This window comes from Balaenoptera physalus, assembly GCF_965194825.1.
Source record: "Balaenoptera physalus genome assembly, chromosome: 13".
Classification (NCBI taxonomy): Eukaryota; Metazoa; Chordata; class Mammalia; order Artiodactyla; family Balaenopteridae; genus Balaenoptera; species Balaenoptera physalus.
In genome coordinates this window covers 1958235-1980898 of record NC_138892.1, presented here as the reverse complement: position 1 = coordinate 1980898, position 22664 = coordinate 1958235, and the positions used below count along the sequence as shown (strand labels likewise).

Here is a 22664-nt window from a genome sequence, read left to right as displayed (position 1 = left end):
AGTGTCCTTATAAAAGACTAAGATGCAGAGGAAGAGAAGATGCAGACGCCGAGGAGGGGCCACGTGACAACGAGGGCAGGGATGGGTGATGCGGCCACAAGCCAAGGAGCCCCGCAGCCTCCCGAAGCTGGAGGACCCTCCCCTGGAGCCTTGGGAGGGAGCATGGCCTTGCAGACTATTTGATTTATGACTTCTGTCTCCAGAACCACAAGAAAACACACTTTGTGGGGGGGCGGGGTGTTGGGGGCCAGAGCACACAGAGCAGCCCCGGGGAAGTTTCGTCCAGCTCTGCCCTTGCTCGTCACTGCACTTTTGATGGGCAAATACAGCCGTCCAGATGCCTGTTCCTGATCACGCACTCCCTCCCCAATGGTGGGGCTTGGGCTGCAAGCAGCTGGGGGAAAGGACTTGAGAAGGAACATAGCTGCTTTGAATCTAAGGAGAAGTGGCAGCCACTTCAGGATGGAGGGGTGGAGAAGGGAGCCTGGTGCAGGGCTCACGCCTGCCTGTGGCTCATGGGTCACCTTCACAGGCCGCTCGGCCTCAGGCCTGTCCCTGGAATGAGCGGGATGTGGGCCCTGGGTCCCTGGGCGAGGAGGGACCTGCACTTGCAGGGTCCGCCGGTCCTGGGCGGGCAGGGCCACCAGGGCGTTTTGCTTCCAGCCCCGGAGCTGCGACCATAGGCTGACCTCGCTCCAACCCCGCAAACTCACGAAATGTTTTTCTGAATGAGGCTGGCGAAGTATCTTTTTTTAAGACTTTTTGATTAAGAAGCTGTTCTCTCAGGGCACTGTCCAACACCCCAGCAAGGAATGAAGGTGTTTATCCTCACTCACAAAGGAAATGGGCTGCGAGGAGAAGAATTCCCTACAATTTATTCACACCACCAAAAATTAATGAGCATTAGTAAATTCCTTTTTAGTGTAAGGAAAAAAAGATGCAAACAGTGATTTAATGAAGGATTCTGCTCTCAATGCTGCTTTCCACCATAACAAAGAGGACGGTCCTTGTTATTCAGAAAGCAGTTGGGCTCAGAAGGAGAAGGTTTTATAAACAGCCATTAGCATCTTAATTACACGACCATTCAAAAGGCAGCGCCCCTGAAAAAAAAAAAACTTCAGCCCATAAATCTCTTGCTCTCAAAGTCCAAGAAGTGCAACAGCCTCCTGAGAATATGTTCCAGGCCGGGCGGGAGTGAGGGGGGGTCTTCAGGAAGCGGGGTCTCCGGACGCGTCCTCCCTGTGGATGGCGGGCAGGCGGGATGCAGGCAGGTTTCTCCAGGCTTGGCTCTCGGGGGGCTTGCCTCTCATGGCAGGAATCTTTCACTGGAAGTGGGCGACCTCACTCAAACCCACTCCTTCCTAAAGGAGTGTGTGTATTTGCACAGCTGAAAAAAAGAGAAAGGAAGGACGGTACTCCTTCTGAGCTGAGTCTGGCTTTGGAGACCAAGGGGTGAGCAACGTCCCCTGTGGTCCCTCCATGTCCCCACCTTGGGCTCTGGGTGACACGGTCCTGGGGACAGGACCTCCCCACGCAGTGCCTCTCAACAGCCCCAGGCGTTTGTCCCACGTGCGGAGGCCGCTGTGAACAATTTCTTTCCCAGTCATTTCTGCAAAAGCCCTAGAACTGGCTGGTACAGGAACTGATCACTGGTTTGGGGGGAATCCTGCCAATTTGGGGTGAGGGGATGGACCAGCCCGTCCCAAACACACAGGCAAAGACATGGGGGCAGTTCCCTGCGGGAGAATGCAATTGGGGTGATGCCATCAGAGGTAGGGGTCAGGGCTGGGCAGCAAGGGGACGGACAGCCACTGCAGGGTGACTGAGGCCTCCGAGAGACACTCAGAGCTGTGGCTTTGGAGTTTTCTTCAAGTGGCATCTCAGGGCAACTCAAGGCTCAAAGCAAACAGAAGCTGCCCCTGTTGACGTGATAGTGGGAACCCCGGCCGGTCAAATCCATCCCATCTTCCGCTTCCGTGGGGTCCGAGGCCCTACCCTGAACCCACAGGGCTCTGAGGAACAGGGTGAAACTGGCAACATATCCCTCCATCATAATACAAATAAACTGTGACAGAGTGGGGAGGGCACCCCAGTCAGCGTCCAGAGAAAATCACCTGGAACTTGGGTCCCAGAGACCTTCACCCGAAAGTGGCCCCCAGAGCGGTCAGCTGGGACCGTCCTCAAGCCCTGCCCTGAGGTCTGCAGCTGGGGGTCTGGAAGCTGGTGATGGGGCTGGGGTCTCTTTTTACCATGTCAAAAGAGGAAAAAGCACCAATCGATTCTCTCTTTCTATGAGTTTGGTTTTTTCAGATTCCACATGTGAGTGAGATCGTACAGTATTTGTCTTCCTCTGACTTACTTCACTGAGCATAACACCGTTAAGGTCCATCCATGTTGTTGCAAATGGCAGGATGTGTCATTCTTTCTCACAGATGAAAAATATTCCATCGTATTTATATACCACGTCTTCTTTACCCATCCATCCACCAGTGGACACTTAGGGTGTCTCTGTGTCTTGATTACTGTGAATAACGTTACAATGAACATGAAGGTGCAGATGTGTCTTCAAGATCCTGATTCCAGCTCCTTTCAATATATACTCAGAAGTGGGATTGCTGGATCATAAGGTAGTTCTATTTTTAATTTTTTGAGGAACCTCTATATTAACCAATCTTATCGTGATCATCATTCTGCCATATATACATACATACAATCACTGCGTTATACACCTTACACTTACACAGTGTTATATGTCAATTCTATCCCATAGAGCTGGAAAAAGCCCAGCAGGAAATATAATTCCATCTACAATAAACCAGCTGTGATCTTCCTGGGGCTGCCCTGACACAGGGTCCCCTCCCAGGTTGTCTTCCACTTATCACAGATGCTTTGTTGTACAGACCGGTGGACAGATGGATAAAAACATAACTTGAAAATACTGAATAAGCTGCTAAAGACGTAACACCCGCAGTGATGAGGGTATGCCAGAGGGATACAGGAGCTGCTGAGAGAGCGCCCAATGGCCAGAGCAACCAACTAAATCAGGTAGCTTTAAATCATAACTTGTGTAAATAAATAGCCCTGAGTCCATGCTAATATAAATACATAATAGAGGAAATAAAGAGGACAAGAGACACATCTCTCAGGCAGAAACATTCCACATAATTTGTAGACGCTTCATGCTCAAGGAGCCGGGGCAGAACGCCCACCCCTTAAGTGTGGGCCTTGCATCGTGACATCCTTCCAAGGAGGAGTAAAACTAGGAGAAGCCCGACAAGCACACCTGAGCCAAGTGACAGAGGCCAGCACCACATCGCTCAGCCAGGTTGACCGCGCGGGCCCAGATGTGATGTGACGAGGACACTTCACCACTGTGGTCCTCCTCCCAAAACCCAGGACCCCAGTCTAACCCTGAGAAAAACACCAGACAAATCCCAATAGATGGGGCACCTGCACAACGCCTCCCCAGCACTCCTCAAGGAGCTGCCAAGGTCTTCAACAGCAAAGGAGATTTGAGAAACTGTCACAACCCAGTGAGCCTAAGGACACAGAATGACCAAATGTCATGTGGGACCTCAGTGGGGTCCTGGGACCAAACAATAGGAAAAGCAAAAGGCATCTGGTGAAAATGAAGCAGATCTGAAGAAAATATGGATTTTAGTGTAAAATAAGGTATCAGCACGGTAACAAACGCACTGCACTAACCTAAGATGTTGACAGCTGGGGAAATGAGTGCTGGGTATATGGGAACTCTATTATCATCACCATTGTTCTATAAATCTAAAACTGTTTTAAAATTTAAAGTTGATGTTTAAAAGTACTTAATACAAGCAATGTGGGGGAGAAAATCCTTGCAAGGCTATCCACCCATCAGCAGCAGGGCCTGCCTGCCCAGCAGCTTTCTAGCACCATCTTCACACCTCAGCACCTGGATGGTGCCCAGGGCCCCCAGCAGACATGTCCTCAGCTTTGCGGAGCCTCTGGACACAAGCGGGTCCACCTGCTTCAGCGCCACGGCCATTTCTGGAACGTGCAGGAAGGGCCTTTACACAGACTAGATGAACCAAAGTGGGCAGGGGCCCCGTGATGGGAAGGGGCTCATTGAACAGTCCACGTCTGCATGCATTTGGAAATGTTCAAAATGAAAATCCAAGAAGACCAGAAGAATGGTCGAGAAGTGCTGACCGCCCACATGAGGCTGGGAGATGACCCACCGCGAAGGCCGTGTGGTTGAGCCCAGGGGTGTGATCCAGCGCCCGCAGTGGGGTGGTTGGGTGGGTCCGGGGTGGAGGCCTCCCAAGTGTAAAGGTGATGCTGGAAGGTCTTGGCCACAGAGAGGAAGACCGTGGGCAGTGGGTAGACTCTCAGGGTCCCTTGTCCTCGGGCCCAGGGCTGGACACGGACCTTCTGAGCTGCCGGGCCTGTTTAACAGGCCTGTTCTCTCTGGGCCTGAGACACTGCCCCACTTACCCAGTGCAGCGCGACGACCCCACGATCTCAGTGGTGGATGGCGGTATACAAGCAGGGCAGCTGGGGATGGCTCCTCAGGCCGGGCTGGGCTGGATTCAGCTTTAACGCCCATCGACCTATCTACTCCCCTTCACCTGTTTGTTTATTTATGCATTTATTCATTCTTTATTTTTCTCCCTGTAGCATTTTCTATTAAATCTCACGTATCCTGTTAATTTACCCCTGATCGATTCAGTAGGTGCTTCAAAATAATGACATATTTATTATAAAACCAGAAGCCATATCACACCTAACAAAATAATAGCCACATATTATTAAATATCTAGTCATGACGACGTTGGCTGAGAACTGGTTTCTGACACCTAGCTTAGGGGGACCTTCGGGGTGAGGGCTGCTCCTGAAACATCTCACCCCTGACTCTTGGGCCTTCCTTCGGGCCTCAACCCACCAAACACACCCTTTGGCACCCCCGTCTGACTGTGGGTTGGGACACCAGCCAAAGGCCACTGGGGCCTCTAGGACTAACTCCTAGTTAACGATGAACGAACTGATGCTTTCATTTCAAATCCTGCTGCCTCTTCCCACACACGCTAAGCTCCAATCCTGCCAAATGGTTTACCTTTGCCTGGACATCCCTCTGTCCCTGGGCGTCCGCACAGCTGCTTCTTCTGCCTTCAGTGCCCTCGCTCAGCGGACACCTTCTCATCCATTCTGGAAGCAGCCAGTGTCTCCTGCTCAGAACCCTGCCCCGAGCTGGCATGGCAATGCCTGCCCCCCATGCTTACCTGCTGGCTGTTGAAGCACCTGTCACATCTGCTGTGACTGTTCCCCAGGGGCCAGGGCTTGTGCTGGTGATCTTCCCTCTCCAGGGCTCAGCACAGCATTAAGCACTGAGTAACTGAAAGGATGACTATTTTATCACATATTTTGCAGGGTAAAGGACTTTTAATTATAAAAAATACAAACAGGAAGAGTTTTGCTTTCAAAAATGATGGACTAACAGTGATAGAATATACTGTCCCACTTGAATCAATCGAAAAGTGGACAAAGTATATGAAACTATGGTCTGCAAGATACTGGTCATCAGGCAACAAAGGACAGTGACCCCTGGAAGATGCAAAACAAACAAAGGGAGCCCTGGGGTTGTCCCAGCTTACTGCCTAGAAAGAGTTGCCAGGCTGCACCTCAGGGAGCAGGACCCAGGTGGAGCTGGGCGGGTTCTCGGAGTTGAGGACGTAGAGCCAGAGTACAGAGGCACCAGGATGGCCAGAGGTCACCCACAGAATGCCTAGGAGGAGAGATCTGCCCAGAGAGAGAACCCAAGATCGACAGAGCATCCCCCCTCTCAGCTGAGAATTAGCCAGTTCATGTGGGTGGAAACCGCCCCAGGCCAGAGAAAGAACCACAAAAGGATCAGAGGTAATGGTCCCCATTGTTCACACAGGGCCCAATATTAGTGCTTGTTCCTATTACTTTGTCCCAGAGGACAGAACCTCAAGGTTCATGCGGCAATGGGTAGAGTGCTCAACATCTGGGACTTGCCTTAACAGTGGAAAATAATTCATTCTTGACTACGTACGGCTCTTGTCCCCCCCCCCCCCAGATAATCTTCAAAAGCAAGACCCAAAAGGATCAAACTGCTTCCAAGTAAATTAACTGCAACCTAGAACAAAGCTCAAGGATATTCACAGAAACACAAAAATATCCAGCACCCGACAAGGAAAACTCAGAATGTCTGTTGTCTGGTTAAAAGTCACCAGGACTGCTATATAGAGGACATTTCAACACGTAAGGAGGAGATATATCAATCAATTGAAACCATGCCAGAACTGGCACTGGTGTTAGAATTAGCAGACAAAGCATTTTAAAAGTTGTTAAAACGGTAATCCATATGGTCACAAAGCTAAGCGGGGACGTGGAAGATATTTTTAAAAGACCCAAAAGGAAATTCCAGAAATAAAACTATAATGTCTGAGATGAAAACTACACCAGTGGGATTAATGGTAGATTAGAAATTAAGAAAAAAAGATTAATGAATGTGAAGACACAGCAGTAGAAACTATTCAAAAGGAAACAGAGGGAAAATAGTTTTAAAATTAGAGCATTATCAAGCTGTGGGCTAAATTTAGGTGGTGTGTAATGGTAACCCTCAAGGAATATGAATAGAAGAGATATTTAAAGAAGTAACGGCTAAACCATTGGTGAATTTGAGGAAAACTGTGAATGCATAGATCCAGGAAGCTCAGAGAACTCCAAGTGCAAGGAAACTACACCAAGGCACATAATAATCAGTTTGCTAAAACCACTGTTAAAGAGAAAATCCCCAAAGCAGCCAGAAACAAATGATACGTTACATACAGAGGAACACACGTAAGAAAGACAACAGGTTTCTTGTTGAAAACAATGTGGGAGGGAAGATAGTGACAAAACATCTTTAAAGTGCTAAAAGAAAACACATCAATAAGCAAATATCAGTAAACCTAGAACTCTGTACTTAAAAACTATTATTCAAGACTGGAGGTGAAATAAATTGTTTTTTAAGACATTCAAGAGATGAAAGAATCTATTACTAACAGATCTGCTCTGTAAGAAATGGTAAAAGGAGTACTTTGAGCAGAATGAAATAATACTAAATGGAATAATTGATCTACTCAAATAAGGACATCAGAAATAGCAGGCATGTGTGTTACTTATACTGTAAATGAAGTGGTGTAATAATATACCTTCAGTGTGGTATAATAAAGCTACACTGTGAGAAGCAGACACTAATATAATAAAACAAAGAGTTGGAGCCGAAAAAAAACATAAAATTGAATCATAAAAATATTCAACTAATCCATAGGAAGGCAGAAAAAGAGAGTAATGGGAAAAAAAGAACAACTGAGAAAAATAGAAAACATTTGCCAGTGTGCTAGTTTTAAATCTAACTCATAAATATTCACATTAAATGTAAATTGTCTAGGGGCTTCCCTGGTGGTGCAGTGGTTAAGAGTCTGCCTGCCAATGCAGGGGACACGGGTTCGAGCCCTGGTCTGGGAAGATCCCACATGCCACGGAGCAACTAGGCCCGTGAGCCACAATGACTGAGCCTGCGCGTCTGGAGCCTGTGCTCCGCAACAAGAGAGGCCGCGATAGTGAGAGGCCCGCGCACCGCGATGAAGAGCGGCCCCCGCTTGCCACAACTAGAGAAAGCCCTCGCACAGAAACGAAGACCCAACACAGCCAAAAATAAATAAATTAATTAATTAAAAAAAAAAAGTAAATTGTCTAAATGCCCACTGAAAAGCAGATATTGTCCGATTGGATAGAAAAGTGAGGTCCAACGGTATACTGTTTTGAAGTAATTCACCCAAAAAATAAAGACACAAATAAGTAAAAAGTAATAAGATATGCTATATTAATAGAGTGGATATGTTCATTTCAGGCAGAATAGATTTCATAGTAAACTATTATTGGGAATAAGTATGGCCATTTTATAATGATAGAATGATCAATTTATCAAGAGGACACAACAATCCTAAGTGGTCATGTACTTAATTACAGAATTTCACAATATGACACTTGAGGTAAAAACTGATAGAACTGCAAGGATAAATAGAAATCCACAATTATAGGCAAAGACTGCAATGACTCTCAGTAACTGATAGAACAAGTAGACAGATCAGTAAAGGTACAGATGATGTGAATAATGCGGAAAACTTTCTCAATGTGATAGAAGTTTGTTCAACATCCCACTCAACAAGAGCAGTGTTCCATTTTTATCAAGGACAAATGAAACATTTACCATGATAGACCATATTTTAAGCATAAAACATGTCTCAGTTATTTTAAAGGACTCAAGTCAGGCAAACTATGTTCTTTGTCAACAAAACTAAATTAGAAATCAATAAAAGAAAATCTCTCGAAAATCTTCTGAATGTTTAGAGATTATTGACCCCCTTCCAAATAACTTATGGTTCAAAGAAGAAATTAAAAGGGAAATGAGAGAGTATTTTGGACTGAATGGAAATGAAAACACAACTAAAATAGTAATTGAAGGAAGTGATGATGTGATTGTCTCAGTAAACACAGAAACAATATTTAGAAAATGTAATATCCATTTCTGACAAAACCCTCCAAAATCTGGGCATGGAAGGGAACTTCCTCAACCTGAAAGAGCACCTGTGCAAAAACTTCAGCTAACAACAGGCATAATGGAAAAGACTGAAAGGTTTACTTCTAAGATCAGAAATAACACAATGATGTCTGTTCCAACTACTTACATTCAACATTGTGTTGGCATTTCTGGCCAATGCAACAAAGTAAGAAAAAGAAATAAAAGCCATCCAGATTAGAAAGGAAGAAGTAAAACTGTCTTTATTCACAGAAGTTAGGATTCTGAAGGAACTTGATGGAATCAACAAAAAGATAATAGATCTGATATCTGAGTTTATCAAGTTTGCAGGATATAAGATCAATATAAAAAGTCAAATGAAACTCTGTAAAGTAGGAACAATCAAAAATTGAAATAAAAATTATTTTGAAAATTAATAAAATATCATTTTGTACCAAAAATATGATAAATATGGCAAAAGGTGGGAAGACCTGTATACTGAAAACTACAAAATATTGCTGAGAGAAATTAAATAAGATCTGAATGGAAAGATACACAGTGTCCATGGGTCAGTAGACCCAGAACTGTTAAGTTGACAATTACACCCTAAACTGATTCTAAAATTCATATGGAAATGCAAATAATCTAGAAAAGGTAAAAGAAAAAAATGGAGAACTAACACTATTTCATTTCACGACTTTCTGTAAAGCTACAGTAATCAAATCAGTGCATAAAGACAGATAAATAGATTAGTGGTGCAGAGTAGAGAGTTGAGAAATAGAGCCACACAAATGCTGTCAGCCAATTTTTCACAAAGCTGCAGAGAAAATTCAGTGGAGAAGGGATAGTCTTTCAAACAAATGGTGCCAGAACAATTGAAATATTCATATTCAAAAACATAAGTTTGTATGTGTAACTCACACCATGTACAAAATTATCTCAAAATGAATCATAGATCTAAATGAAAAACCTAAAACTATAAAAATTCTAGAAGAAGACATACCTGAAACATTTTTGGTCTGGGGCTAGGCAAAAATTTCTTAAATAGGACACCAAAATATGTACTTTATAGAGCAAACTGATGTACAGGACTTCATCAAAATTTAAAACTTCTGTTCTTCAGTGACACTGTTAGGAGAATGAAAAGGCAAATCATAGACTGGGAGAAAATATTTGCAAATTACATGTCTGATAAAAGATTGTGTCTGGAATATATAAAGAACTATCAAAAATCAAGAAAACCAACAACTCAGTAAAAAATTGTGGGTACTTTCCATAGAAATGTTTATTTGCACATATGCAAATAAGCCCATTCTTAACATTATTAGGCATTAGGGAAATGCAAAATAAAACCACATGAGATACTGCTTTATACCCAATAGGATGATGACAAAAAAGACACCAAGATGTGAGAATATGCAGCACATAGAACTCTCATACACTGCTGGTGCAGATGTAAAGTGGGACAATCATGTTGGAAAAGAGTTCACCATTTCATACAAAGTTAAGTTTGTAGCTGTGATATGATCCAGCCATTCTACTCCTTAATATTTACCCACAGGAAATTAAAACATGTGCTTATACAAAAACTACACAGGAATGTTCACAGCAGCTTGATTTGTGATAGCCCAAACTGTAGGCGACCCAAATGTTCATCAACAGGTGAATTCATGAAAAACAGTTGTATCCATGCAACAGAACATTACTCGGCAGCAAAAAGGAATGAACTATTTATTGATCTCTTCAGTAACGTGGATGAATCTCAAAATAATTTTACTGAGTGAAACAAGCCAGAAAAAAAGGAGGATATATTGTATAAGTCCATTTTTATAGGTATCTAGGAAATGCAAACTAACGTATCATGACAGAAACCATGGTTGGATTGGGCAGGGAGGTGTGGGATGGAGGAATTGCAAAGGGCCAGTGGAAATAGTTTCAGGAGATGGATGTGAATACGTTCTTTCTCTTGATTGTGGTGATGTTTTCACAGGCACACACACGCCAAAATTTATTAAAAATGTCCACTTCAAATATGTGCTATTTATTGTATGACAATTACTTCTCCTGTGATGGTTAATTTCATGTCCACTAGGCTGGACTATGGTGCCCAGTTGTTTGGTCAAACACCTGTCTAAATATTGCTGTGAAGTTATTTTTAAGGTATGATTAACATTTAAAACAGCAGACTTTGAGAAAATAGATGACCTTCCATTATGTGGGTGGGCCTCATCCAATCAATTGGAGGCCTTAAGAGAAAACTCTCTGATGTCCCCCAAGAAGAGGGAATTCTGCCTCTGGATGGACTTTGGACTCCAGCTGTGACATCCTCTCTTCCCTGGGTCTCCAGCCTGCCTTGTCCTGCAAATTCTGGACTTGCCAGCCTCCACACTTGCATGACCCATTCCTTAAATCAGTCTCTCTCTGCCTCTCTCTCTCATTGGTTCTGTTTCTCTGGAGAACCCTGACTAATGCACCTCTGTAAAGCTGTTATAAATATCAAAAGATACAAAAGATGAAAACGCATATTCCCGTTGGCAGCATATTTAAAACTACAAATGGAAAAATCGGCCCATGACCCATTCAACAGCTGAAAAAAAGAAAGATTTACAATATATGTGAAAGACTGGTAATACCTGTTCTTGTCTTATTTATACCTTTCTGTATTTTTTACATTTCAAAAAATTGAAAGAAATGAATTGCAAAGTTAAAAGAGTTCTTACTCATCAATAATAAAAAGACAAAACACCAGGAGAAAACTTGGCAAAGGATATAAACAGTTGATTCACAAAAGACGTTAAAATGACATATACATGTTAACCTTCATTAGAGCAAATAAATGCAAACGGAAAAAATAATAAGAACTTTTTATCAACTAAGTAATTGTCCAAGTTACTTGAGTCAATAATAATAACCAGGCTGACATGGGTTGACTGAAATGGTTACTGTCAGGTACTGTCCGGAGGAATGTAAATTAATATAACATCATTTGGAAATTCATTTAGTAATATATAGCAAGACCTTAAACCAGTGTCCTTATGTTGACCTAACAATTCTAGTTCTACAATATTTTTCTACAAATAACCATAACTACAGGAAATGATTTAAGTACAAGTGTGTTCATTGCTGAAATTCTTAAATAGTCTAAATGCTTTCTAAATGCTTAGAAGTAGTCTAAATGTCCAAAAAAAAAATGATTGATTTAAAAAAAGGTGGTATTTATGCATTACAGAATTTCAGACTGCATGGAAACAATGTTCTGGAAGAGTATGTGGTGCCATGAAATAACGTCCACTACATATAAAGAGCCTGTTTACTAAAGAGTATGGACCCAGCAATTTCACTCCTAGGTATGTCTCTGAGACTAATGAAAACATATGTCTACACAAAAACTTGTTCATAATGTGACTAACAGCGTTATTCATAATAGCCAAATGGCAGAAGGAACCCAATATCTATGAATTAATGAATGAATAAACAAAAGGGGTCAAGCCATACAATGGAATATTACTCAGCCATTAAAAGGAGAGTAGTATTGATGCCAGCCTACAACATGGATGAACCTTGAAAACATTATGCTAAAAGAAAGAAGCCAGTCACAAAAGACCACATATTACATGATTTCATTTATATGAAATGTCCAGATTAGGCAAATCTGTAAAGAAATCTATAAATCAGAAAGTAGATTAGTGGTTATCTAGGGCTTGCCAGGATGGTATGGATGGCTCTGGGGTAACAGAGGGTCTGGGGTTTTTTTGAGGGGGGGTGATAAAAATGTTCTAAAATTGATTGTGATGATTGCACAGGTGTTTAAAATTATTGTATTATACACGATTTACATGGGTGAATCATACGGTTTGTAAATTATATTTCAATTAAGCTGATACAAAAATAAGAAAAAATAAAGATCTACGGAGTGAATGTGCCAAAAGAAGTGTACAAGTTACTAACAAAATGCCAGGTGTGGTTAACTGAGTGGTGGAAGGAAGGAACATTTGATTTTCTTTTTGCTTATCTGTCCGTTTTACAGATTTTTCTATAAGTGAACTTAACTGAGTAACGAGAGGCAGGGGAGCAGCGGTGCTGAAAGGCACCCTGTCTGGAGTCAGACTGCCTGGGTCTGGCCTCTGCTAGCCCTTACCAGCTACAAACACTGCAGCAATCCCCTTACCTCCTTCCTGCCCCAGCTGTGCCACTTGTAAATTCAGGAACGGAGTGCTTCAGGGGATGGTCCTGAAGGCTGAGCCAACCATCTCTACCTGCCCAGAACATGGAATAGAGCCTGGCACACAGTACAGAAAAGGCACCACTTATCATTATTAAGACTGAATCGATAAAATGGATAATTGTTCATAAAAATGACACATAGATTCCCTCTACCAAGTCCCTGGAAAGCACTGTTCCAGGGGCTGAGAGTTCCACCAGGTTGCTCTTCATCTCCTTGGAGATTACAGCTTGCACCTGCCTAAACTTCCCACTCCTGCTTCTGTATCTTCTGCCCTTTGATGCTTCCTTCTGGGCTGAAGCTTCCCCAGCAGCCTGAAAGCTCACAGAGGAAGCCGCTGACCTCACTTATTTGCCGTCTGCAAGGAGACACCGCTGCCCTCTTCCCAGTTTTCTAGCCAGAATCTTGGAGTCACTCGGGACACGTCCATCCTGGTCCCCCACTTCCCATTTCCCATGGCCGGTCAATCCCATCTCCTGAACAGCTCCTGAGTGCACCTGTGTCCCCTCAGCCTCTCTCTCCCAGAGAAGCAGCCAGCCCGCCTCTCACATGGACTTGTACACCTGCTGCTGACTGACTGCTGTCCTGCCTCCCCTGCACTCACCTTGGAAGTGATGTCTTTCCAAACGCACACGGGAGACAAGGGTGCCAGCCCTCAAAGGGAAACCAGCCGTGTTTCCAGAGCAGCCAGGCCCACCACGGTCCAGCCCTTTAGCTGCCGGCTACCTAGACTCACGTGTATTCTTCACAAGAGAGGACCTGCTTTTTCATAACAAAGTCCCTCCCCGTTGTCCCTGTGGAGACATCCCATCTCACCCAGTTAAAACATCCTGCTCAGTTCAGGAGCTCTGGGAGATGCCGGGGAGCCTGGCAGCCCATGACTGAGTGACAAATATGACATTCAGTATGGAGGAGAAAAAGCGTAATGGGAAAACCACAACCAATATTCAAGTCTTCAAAAGCAGAGCAGGGAAAATGAGGCACACTTATCTTTAAGAAGAGCCGAGATTTCCTGCCCAGACTTGGAAGGAGTGCCTTGGTGACCCACCCTCACGAGCCACGCCTCCTCTACAGGGTCTGTCCATTCCTGCCTCCGTGGCCACCTGAGCCATCCACGGTGCAGGGCACCCCTCCCCGGGCCAGGTCTCAGCAGCCCTGTGACTATCCACATGATGAGGGGTGAGACTCAAGGATTTCCTTGGGGTTGAACCCCTACATCCCTTGTTTCCTAGGCTTGAAGTGAAGGTGGTGGTGTGATTCTCTAATAAACTCACCCGAGTTTCAAAATTTAATGTTCTATCAGTTCTGGCTAGTAATCAAAACCAGCCAGTCAACAACAACAAACTGTCACTGGGTAGTATGCTTGGATCCAGAACTGAGCTTTCTGTTGCCTAGCAACAGAATTCAGGGCTCTGCTCATCCCCATCCTCAGTTTCCATCTCGGTCTCTCACGGGGCCTCCAGGAACCACCGGTGTCTGCCCCTACCTCTGGGCTGCACCCTAGCTGTGCCACTGTGATCAGATCAGGATCATCGGCCTCTGGTCAGGAGGCCCCGATCTTGTCTCTTTTCCCACCTCCTTACCCCTTCCGGCCTCACTGTGTTTCCGACTCTCCATGTCCCTGGATTCCGAGTCATAAGCACCAAGGACTCCATTATTCTTCCTCTCTCTGGTAGAAGTTTTCAGCACACGGCATGAACTAGTCGATCCACTCCGACTTCCTAAAGTTTTCCACCTGACAAAGATTCTTTGCTCGAGCAATCTTTAGTCAGGCTCCAGAACCTTCTCTAGGCCCTACTTCCTTGTAGGATCCACTCTTAGCAAGAACGCTGCTAAGTCTGTTTATCCAGAACCACCGCCCCCATACCTGACCAAGCTCCTTACCCTCCCCCTGCTCCCCCAGGTGACCTCTGACCACCTGGCCTGCCTGCAGCACGAATCCTGTTGGGTTGGCTTCACCAGAAGCGCCCCCCCCCCCCCCGATGTTTCCTCTTAGTCATTTTGCATCCACTGACTCTCACCTGCTCCTTGGCCATAAATGTCCACTCACCCATGCGGCAGGCAGGGTAGAGCCCTGTCTGTTTCCCCCACTGCAAAATCCTATCCCAGTGGTCCCTGTACACATCACGATGGTCCTGAATAAAGTCTGCCTTACCGTCTTCAACAAGTGTCACTGGATTTTCTTTTTTTTAATACATGTCAAGCTCCTGACATTGCGGCCACAAAAGTCTCCTGGCCTGAGTTTCAGGATGAAGGAGACTCTTTCATTCAGCGTGTCCCCTCCCTCTGCTCACAGCACCCTCCCCAACCGTCCACCTTCACCACCTCCTGCATCCTTCGCAGGACAGCCCCGATTTATCCTCCCAGCTCAACACAGACCACATGTCTCTATAGAACAGTGTTTGTCAAGCAAGAAAATTACGGTAAACAAAATTATTGGGTGGGCAACCAGCGCTTTATGAAATGAATTAGGATAGAATCGAACATATCAGAGAGTATTGAGGGTATAAGTATTGTTCTGTGAAATTTTCAAGTGTTTGTGTGCCTCTGTGTGTGTGTGTGTGTGTGTGTGTGTGTCTTAAGGATGGCACCAAAAATGTTTGAAAACCACTGGAAGTTTCCCTGGGACGCCCTTATGGAATCCCACAACCTGATTTGGGCCAACTCTCCTCTCCTCTGCCCCAGCGGGCTCTCTAACGGCCCTCCCCCCTTCACAGCACCGGCCACACTGCCCTGTAGTGGCTGGTTTCCTAAATCAGCCACACATCTCCAGGGGACAGAAAGTGCACGCCTGGTCCACTTTCCCTCCTCCAGCACCTGGCATCTCGTAGGTGCTCAGTCAATTGACGTTGAGTAAATGAATGTCCAGAGCAGGAGTTCAGAATGCACAGGATGAAATGCAAGGTGTTAACATTTTTACAAGGTACATCCTTTTAACAGGATGAAAGGCTGAAATCAAATGAATGAATTGTGAAGGTGATGCAGGCATCCATGGTGGCTCCATGTACTCCGGTTGAGGGGCCCCTCCCTGAGCCAGAGGCAGAGGAGACAAGGGGTCCTCCTGCCCTCGTGCCCGCCCACCCCCCACCCCAGTTTTCAGGGGTCCAGGCTCTGCAGCACCTCCCTGCCAGCCAAGGGAGACGGGCAGCTGCAGTTGGGAAGACACTGAGATGGGAAGTCAGAGGATTGTAATTAAACAGGACCAGAAAATTTATGAAGAAAATCAGCCTGGATACAACCATATTACAAAACCAGCCCTGCCCAAGCCCCTGGCCAAGGCGCCCACGGAGCCGACCCCTGGGCCCAGACGGACCACCTGGCCTGAGTCTTCTGCTCTCTGTGCGCTCGGTTCCCGCACTGTGTGTGTGTGTGCGCGTATATGCATGTATGTTGTGTGTGTGGTGTAAATGTGTGTATATGCTGTGTGCACACGTGTGTGATGTGCACGTGTGCGTGCTCCTGGGAGAGCTGTCCCCTCACGGCAGGCTCCCTGGTTCCTCAGGGGCCTCCCCAGCCAGGACTCAGGCGAAAGGAGGGACGTGAGTGACCTTCTTCCATCTCTGCTTCTCCCAGCTATTCAATCAGCGCCCAGGCCCTCTAGTGGCTCCTGAGAAAGGGTCCCCAGCTCCAACAGGACCCCATGGGTCCCCAGCTCCCCTTCCTCATGCAGAACCCGGAAGACCCCCTGAATTGGGAAGGATACGTTTCTATGGCGTGTCCACGAATCGGCAGGGAGGCAGTGCTCAGGTGGACGGTGCGTCTGGGCACCGCAGGGTCAGAGCCTCCCCGGCCCCGGGGTAGCTGGACCATCAGGTCAGCACCTGGACTTGGGAGCTTGTCTTGCTGAGGGGACAGGAGAGGGAGGAGTGGGGATGGGGAAAGTGACCTCAAAGGATGCATCTTCTCCATCCTCGGCATTAACACAGGAGACCAGTCCCAGGTGGGGAATTTAGAGACACAAGACTGGAGCCTTGTGAATGGTGCGCACGGAGAGGCTCACCAAGGCCAGGACAGTAGGCAGAGGTGGAGGCGCTGCAGAGGGGCCGAGGACAGGGCTCCTGGGACGTGTTTCCTGGCCTGGCAGTGCCCGGCCTGGGGAAAGGAGCAGCCTTTCCTGGGTGTTCAGCTGACTCTGCGCGGGTCCAAGGCTGTGCCCTCCAGGGGTTTGAGGACGCCAACAAAAAACCCAGAACAGGGATGACAAGGCCCATCCGGGGAAAGGGACCAAAACCCCCTATACTTGGAATAAACTCCGGTACCCCCAGCCCAGGCAAGGTCTGGGACCCAGCGTTGCAGGCAGGGGCGGGGAAAGGATGTGGGCGCCGAGGGCCTGCGGACCACACGGCCCCAGTCCACAAACTTCACGCTGGCCGGCCCGTCCTCCCCGAGAGGTGCCCAGGCCGCGGGCGCGCCGGGCCGTCTCTGTCGCCATCCAGAGGCGCGGTTCCGGCGCTTCGTCCCCTCCGCCGCCGCCGGCCTCCCCAGCCAGCACCGGGGCCCCGGCGGGGCCCCCGCGGCGCCGGGCACGCGCATCGGGCGCGCGCCTCGCATTGGTGGCCGGCGCGCCGAGCCCGGGCGCGCAGCGACGCCCAGAGCGGCAGGGCCGGCGTCCCCGGGCTCGGCGGGCGCGGGCGCGGGCGCGGGCGCGGCGCGGGGCGGGCCGGCGCAGGGCGCAGTGGGCCGGAGCCCGGGCGCGGCGGCGGCGGCGGCGGCGGCGGCGGCGGAGGATGGCGCGCGCGGGGCCCGCACGTGGAGGCCGGCGCGGGGGCGCGGGCAGGGCCGGCTGCTGAGACGCGCTGCTGCCCCCCGCGCGGGCGCCGCGGCTTCAATGGCGCCATCGCCCAGGACCAGCAGCCGGCAAGATGCGACCGCCCTGCCCAGCATGTCCTCAACTTTTTGGGCGTTCATGATCCTGGCCAGCCTGCTCATCGCCTACTGCAGTGAGTACCGCGCGGCCCGGGTCCTCGGCCGGCCCTCCAGTCCCGGCCCCGGCCCCCGTTGCCCGTTTCCGGGCCGCGGCTCCGGCGGGGCGCCCCGCGGGCCGCCCGGAGTCCGTGCGGAGTTGCGAGCTCCGGGCGCGCCGTCCCCCGGGTCCCCGCCGGTCCTGCGCTGGGCCGGGAGGGCGAGGGGCCGGCACTTCGGAGGCCGGCGCCACCGCTGAGCCTCCCTCCTCCGACTCCGGGGCAGGGCCCGGGCGCCAGGCCCCGGGTGGCGCGGCGCGTCCCTGCGCGGCGATGCCCGCGGCTGCCCGGCGTGCCGCCGCCACTCCCGGCCCAGGCCCGCGATCCGAGCCGAGCCGGCGGCTTCCCGGCCGAGCCGAGCCGCGCGCTCCGGAGGCGGCGGCAGGTCCGGGGCGGGCGGGCAGCGCTGCCTGGGCTGTCGGTGGAGCGCCTTGCCCTGAGCTTTCCGCTGGCGACACTCCGGCGGGGGACGTGCGGGGGGACGCGGCGGCCGAGTGCGGAGCGGGGCGCCTGGGGCAGGAGCGGGGCTCGGGCTGGGACGCGCGGCTGGAGCTTCTGCCTTCCCGGGAAGCAGGCTCGCCGGCGCTTTCCTAAGAAAGAGAAGTGAGGGCTGGGGTGCCCGGAGAGGGCTCGCCGCTTCCGCCGGCATTTCGCGAGTAGGGTCCGGGGACCCGAGCCGGTGAACCAGTGGGTCTGGCGCGGGGCCACGGGCTCGGGGCTGGGGTGGCGCGGGCTGGTGGGCGCCCGGGGCACAGGCTGGAGGCTGGGGGACCGGGAGCAGGGTCGGGGTCTGCCTGGGTGTGTCGGGGTGGGCTGCGCCCGGGGCACAGGCTGGGGGCTGGGGGAATGGAGGCTGGTGGGACGCTGGGCACAGCCTAGGGACTGCGGTGGGGGTGGATGGTCAATGCTCCGGACACGGGTTCGCGGCTGGTTGTGTGGGTGGGGAGTGGTCAGCGTCCCGGGCACAGGCTCCGGGCCGGGATGGCGCGGGCTGGTGGGCTCCCCCGCCGACCGCCTGGCACAAGGTCCGGGTCCCTTCCCATCCCAGCGGGAGGAAAGGACGGGCGCTGAGGAACACCTGTCATGGAGAATTGCCATGGGCGATGGAAAAATATGGATTCTTTACAAAAAAAAAAAAAGAGAGAGAGAGAGGGAGAGAGAGGCTGGCGCGGAGCCTCTCTCCTCGCAGCCCTCGGCCTCCTAGCTCCCAGCCCGAGAGCCTTCGCTCTCTCCAAAATGGGACCGCGGCGGGCCGTGGAGACGCGGGGCGCGCGCGGTCGCGGAGTCCTGGGACAGCCCCCCCCCGCATCCTCCCGGAATGGCGGGGGAAACCCGGTGCTCAGAGCAGGAGTCGGGCTGCTGGTCTCAGCCGGGTTGTGCATTTCGCTGCAGTTGCTGGCGACGCGTGGGGACGCGTGGGGAGGGGTCTCCGAGCGGGAAGATTCCCCGTGGGGCCGCAAGCCCGACTGCCCAGGCTGGCACCGCCATCCAGGCTGCACCCTGCCTGCCCCTCTGAACGCGTTCCTGCGCTGGCTGCCTGGAGGGGGGCGGTTCTGGGGGTTTGAGCCAGGTCTGTGCCCTCTCCCCAGCTCCTCGCGGCCATCTCGGGGCCCTGGGGCAGCGTCCCCAGGGTTCCAGAGCAGAGCCTCAGCCGGCTTCCTTGGCCATGGGGAACAGGTGAAAGGCAGGTAAACTCGGGGCTCACCCAGGAGGTGTCACTTAAATGCACTTCCTGGTGGCAGCACGGGAGGGGGGCTCATCCCGCAGCGTTTGGGAAGGGGGTTGTTGTGGCCCAAGTCCCCAGGCTGCTGTCCCTCCCCGGCTCTGGGGACAACATCCTTGGTGCCAAGGCGAGAACCCGGCAACAACAGGCTGGCTAGGGAGGCAGCCCTCTGGGTACGGAGAGGAGTAACTGCTAATTGTTGTTAAGTACATGACACCTCCGCCCTGCCCTGTGGCTTCAACACTTCCCACCCCAGGTGCGCCAGCCAGGGCCTTCCTCTCTCACCTTCTGTGTGCAGTCTCTGCTCACTCCACCCGCCCCCCCCACCCAGCACCTCCTGAACCTGAAGGGGGACCCGCTGTGTCTGTCCTGACACTCACACCTTTGCCAGACTGCTGCCTGCTCCCGCTGGCGGTCCGGGCCTGACCACTGCTCAGACACTTGCTGGAACCCGAGATCCCATTGGACACTCAGGCTGCTTTGCGGAGGCTTCCCTGGCATTCTGGAAACAGCTCTCCCACCAGGACGAGGACATTTGGTAAAAAAAAAAAGTCTTATCCAGAATGGCAGAAATCATTAATAGCAGAAGCTTGGGTTGACCACATTTTTATGGTTGTTTCCATCTCCATGGAATGGAATAACTGACAATAAGATAACGTTTCTGGACACACCCCGTTACACCAGAAGGGCACTTGGAGAAATTAAAACATTTCACTAAAATACAAAATAGACATATGCACTTGGAGGAATTAAAACACTGCACTAAAATACGAAATAGACATAATAATAATTGATAGCTTGGAACATCAGTCCTAGAGAAAAAAGAACTTCTTATTTTTAGAATTGATAAAGCGAATAAAATGCAAATGGAACAGTTCCTGTGATTTCATTCTCTTTTCCAATATATCTGGGATGAAGAAGAACAGTTAGCCTCCGTGTCTGTAAATTGTTTTTGTTATCAGTAAGAATTTTTATTACCCAAAATGTTTTTGTGTTTTGGAGCAGATCTATTCGTATCATTAGTTAGAGAGACTGATAGCGTCATACAGGATTCAGTTATTCTGCCTATTAAATCTGTGCATTTCTCTGCAGCACAAAAGGTGTTCACTTCCTGGCGCTGCTAGAAGAAGACTGGAATCTTTCTTGGCCTCGTTTTCGGTTAGGGGTGTTCTACTGTTCTTGGCCCCGTGAAAGCCCTCCCTTCTTTGCCGCCTGCTGAGATTCATATTTAAGGAGATGGGCTCCACCCTCTGGCTGGAGAAAGACCTGCAGTCCACCAATTAAGTTAGTTGCTATAGTGACACAGCCTTGTCATTTTTCTCCTATTGGGGAACAATTGCCAGGAGAAACAGAAAGAGGAAGGGGGCCCTTGATGGCTTTCTTTAGAGATGCAGACTCCATCTCTGTGTACGTTCCCATTACAGCAGGGATGGACGCTTGGTAAAGACTTATCCTGGCGGAGGTGATGAGCTCCGATGAGAAAATTGAAGCTCTCCTTCTTTCTGCTGGGGAAACCTCTGTCCTCACGGCTTGGAAAACGCTGATTTAGATCGTCTTCCCCTTAGCATACCTGGAGAGGAGAGTTCTGCCTCGACCTGGTTCTTGGATGGAGTGGGACAGCTCTGGCGAAACCAGAGTGATTTGCCTGTGTGCTGTGCTCAGTCCCGAGACCCCGAAGATGCAGTCTGTTGTGCTGGCTTACAACATACTGGCTGTAATAACTGTGAGGGAGGTGGAGAGAATGATGAGCTAGTGGCTGCCTTAGGACGCTAAGCCTTGACTTGACACTTGTGCGCGGTGTTTAATTCGAAGTCGGAGAAGGCTATGCTTTCCCGTAGATTGCACGTCTCCTATTTGGACGGGCTTGGTGGTCAGCTGCTCCTGGCATGTAAACGGTGGGTGGGAGGAAAGTCTTATATTTTAAAGTACCAGGGAGCAGGGTGCGAGAGGCAATGCGACTCTGTTTTTGACTTTTTTTTTTTTCAAATCTCATCAAAATTGAATGGTAGCTTTCAGTTAAATCTCATGTCATAGTCCTCACGCAACTACGAGAAGAAATTACAAACAACTTCTGAATTGTTTTTTAATCCATTAGAATACTAAAGAAGCGTAGGCTTTCTGACGCTGCATTTTCCTTATAAATACAATTTATTGCATATTTAGGAGAGATTAGAATATGCCACTTTCCTGCTGTTCGAATTTGATTTCTGTGGTTTTCCAAGAAGTGAAATTGGAAATACTGGAAACAATGAAGTGATGACATTCAGAAGTTTATTTCTCATCTTTTTTTTTTTCTCCTACTGTGTTTTTTATTTGATGAATTTCTGGCCGGAGAAGATGTGCTGTGTGTTTCTTTCAACTACATAAAGATAGGTTGCCTGTTTGTGGGATTTGTATTAGTGGAACTCCGCGCCCGGGGGTCGGCGAGCTGGGGGAGGTTATGCCCCTGGAAGCCAGCCAGACTGATTGGTGCTCCCCCCAGCCCCCGACACCGCCAGGAGGGGCCACGCCCTCCAGGACTCCCCTGGCACCTCACTCTTTGCAGTGAGCCCAGAGGACAGCGCCCCCCAAACGGGGGCTGTGTGCCACAACTCAGCTGGCCGGATCTTCGGCACCAGACGTCTGGGCTGAATTCCGCCCTGGAATTTCTCGCTCAGGACCTGCCACTTGACATCCCCGGGAGGAAATATGGAGATCAGCTTTTGTGGCATGAAGTATTTTCAGGTGACTTTTATGGGCGTGATTACGGGAAAATGTTATGATAATGTGGCACGAGAAATGGGAAGAAAAGCAAAACATTAAAATCCCCATTTCTTTATATAGCTTCGCAGCTGCGCTGATTTACAAGGGCTCATTTTTGCATTAAATGTGGTGCTCTGGAGTTAGTGACCTCTACAGAACGCCACCTGTCACCCAGAGCCGTGGGTGCCGGCCGAGTGCTGGGGAGGAGGTTGGTTGACGAGGAGGATGTGGGTCAGGGTTCGTGCGTGAGAGGGATCGATCGGATGCTGGTCGCAGAGGGGGCTGGCCGCTGGATCTGCTGGATTTTATTTGTTTGGGGGATTGTCACTGGCTGTCCTCTCGGGCCGGGGCTGGCACATGGGGCTGAGAGTGCCTGGTGCCGTCCGCTTCTGCAGGCAGCCTTGCACGCCATCCGTGAACCCCAGAGCCGAGCTCGGGCTGCCCGGGCTGCCC

General features: G+C 49.5%; 1 protein-coding gene across 3 annotated transcripts in view; it reads left to right on the top strand.

Moving 5' to 3' along the window:
- The first annotated feature begins 17482 nt into the window (after window positions 1-17482).
- TAFA5 (TAFA chemokine like family member 5) overlaps window positions 17483-22664 on the top strand; it is a 213200-nt gene continuing 208018 nt past the window's right edge. For 2 of the 3 annotated variants that reach the window (XM_082421620.1, XM_082421618.1), the window contains exon 1: window positions 17483-17725. In XM_082421620.1, the coding sequence (XP_082277746.1) occupies window positions 17614-17725 (112 nt within the window). In that variant the 5' untranslated portion in view covers window positions 17483-17613. The remainder of the gene's footprint in view (window positions 17726-22664) is intronic. The other variant, XM_082421619.1, reaches the window with a different exon arrangement.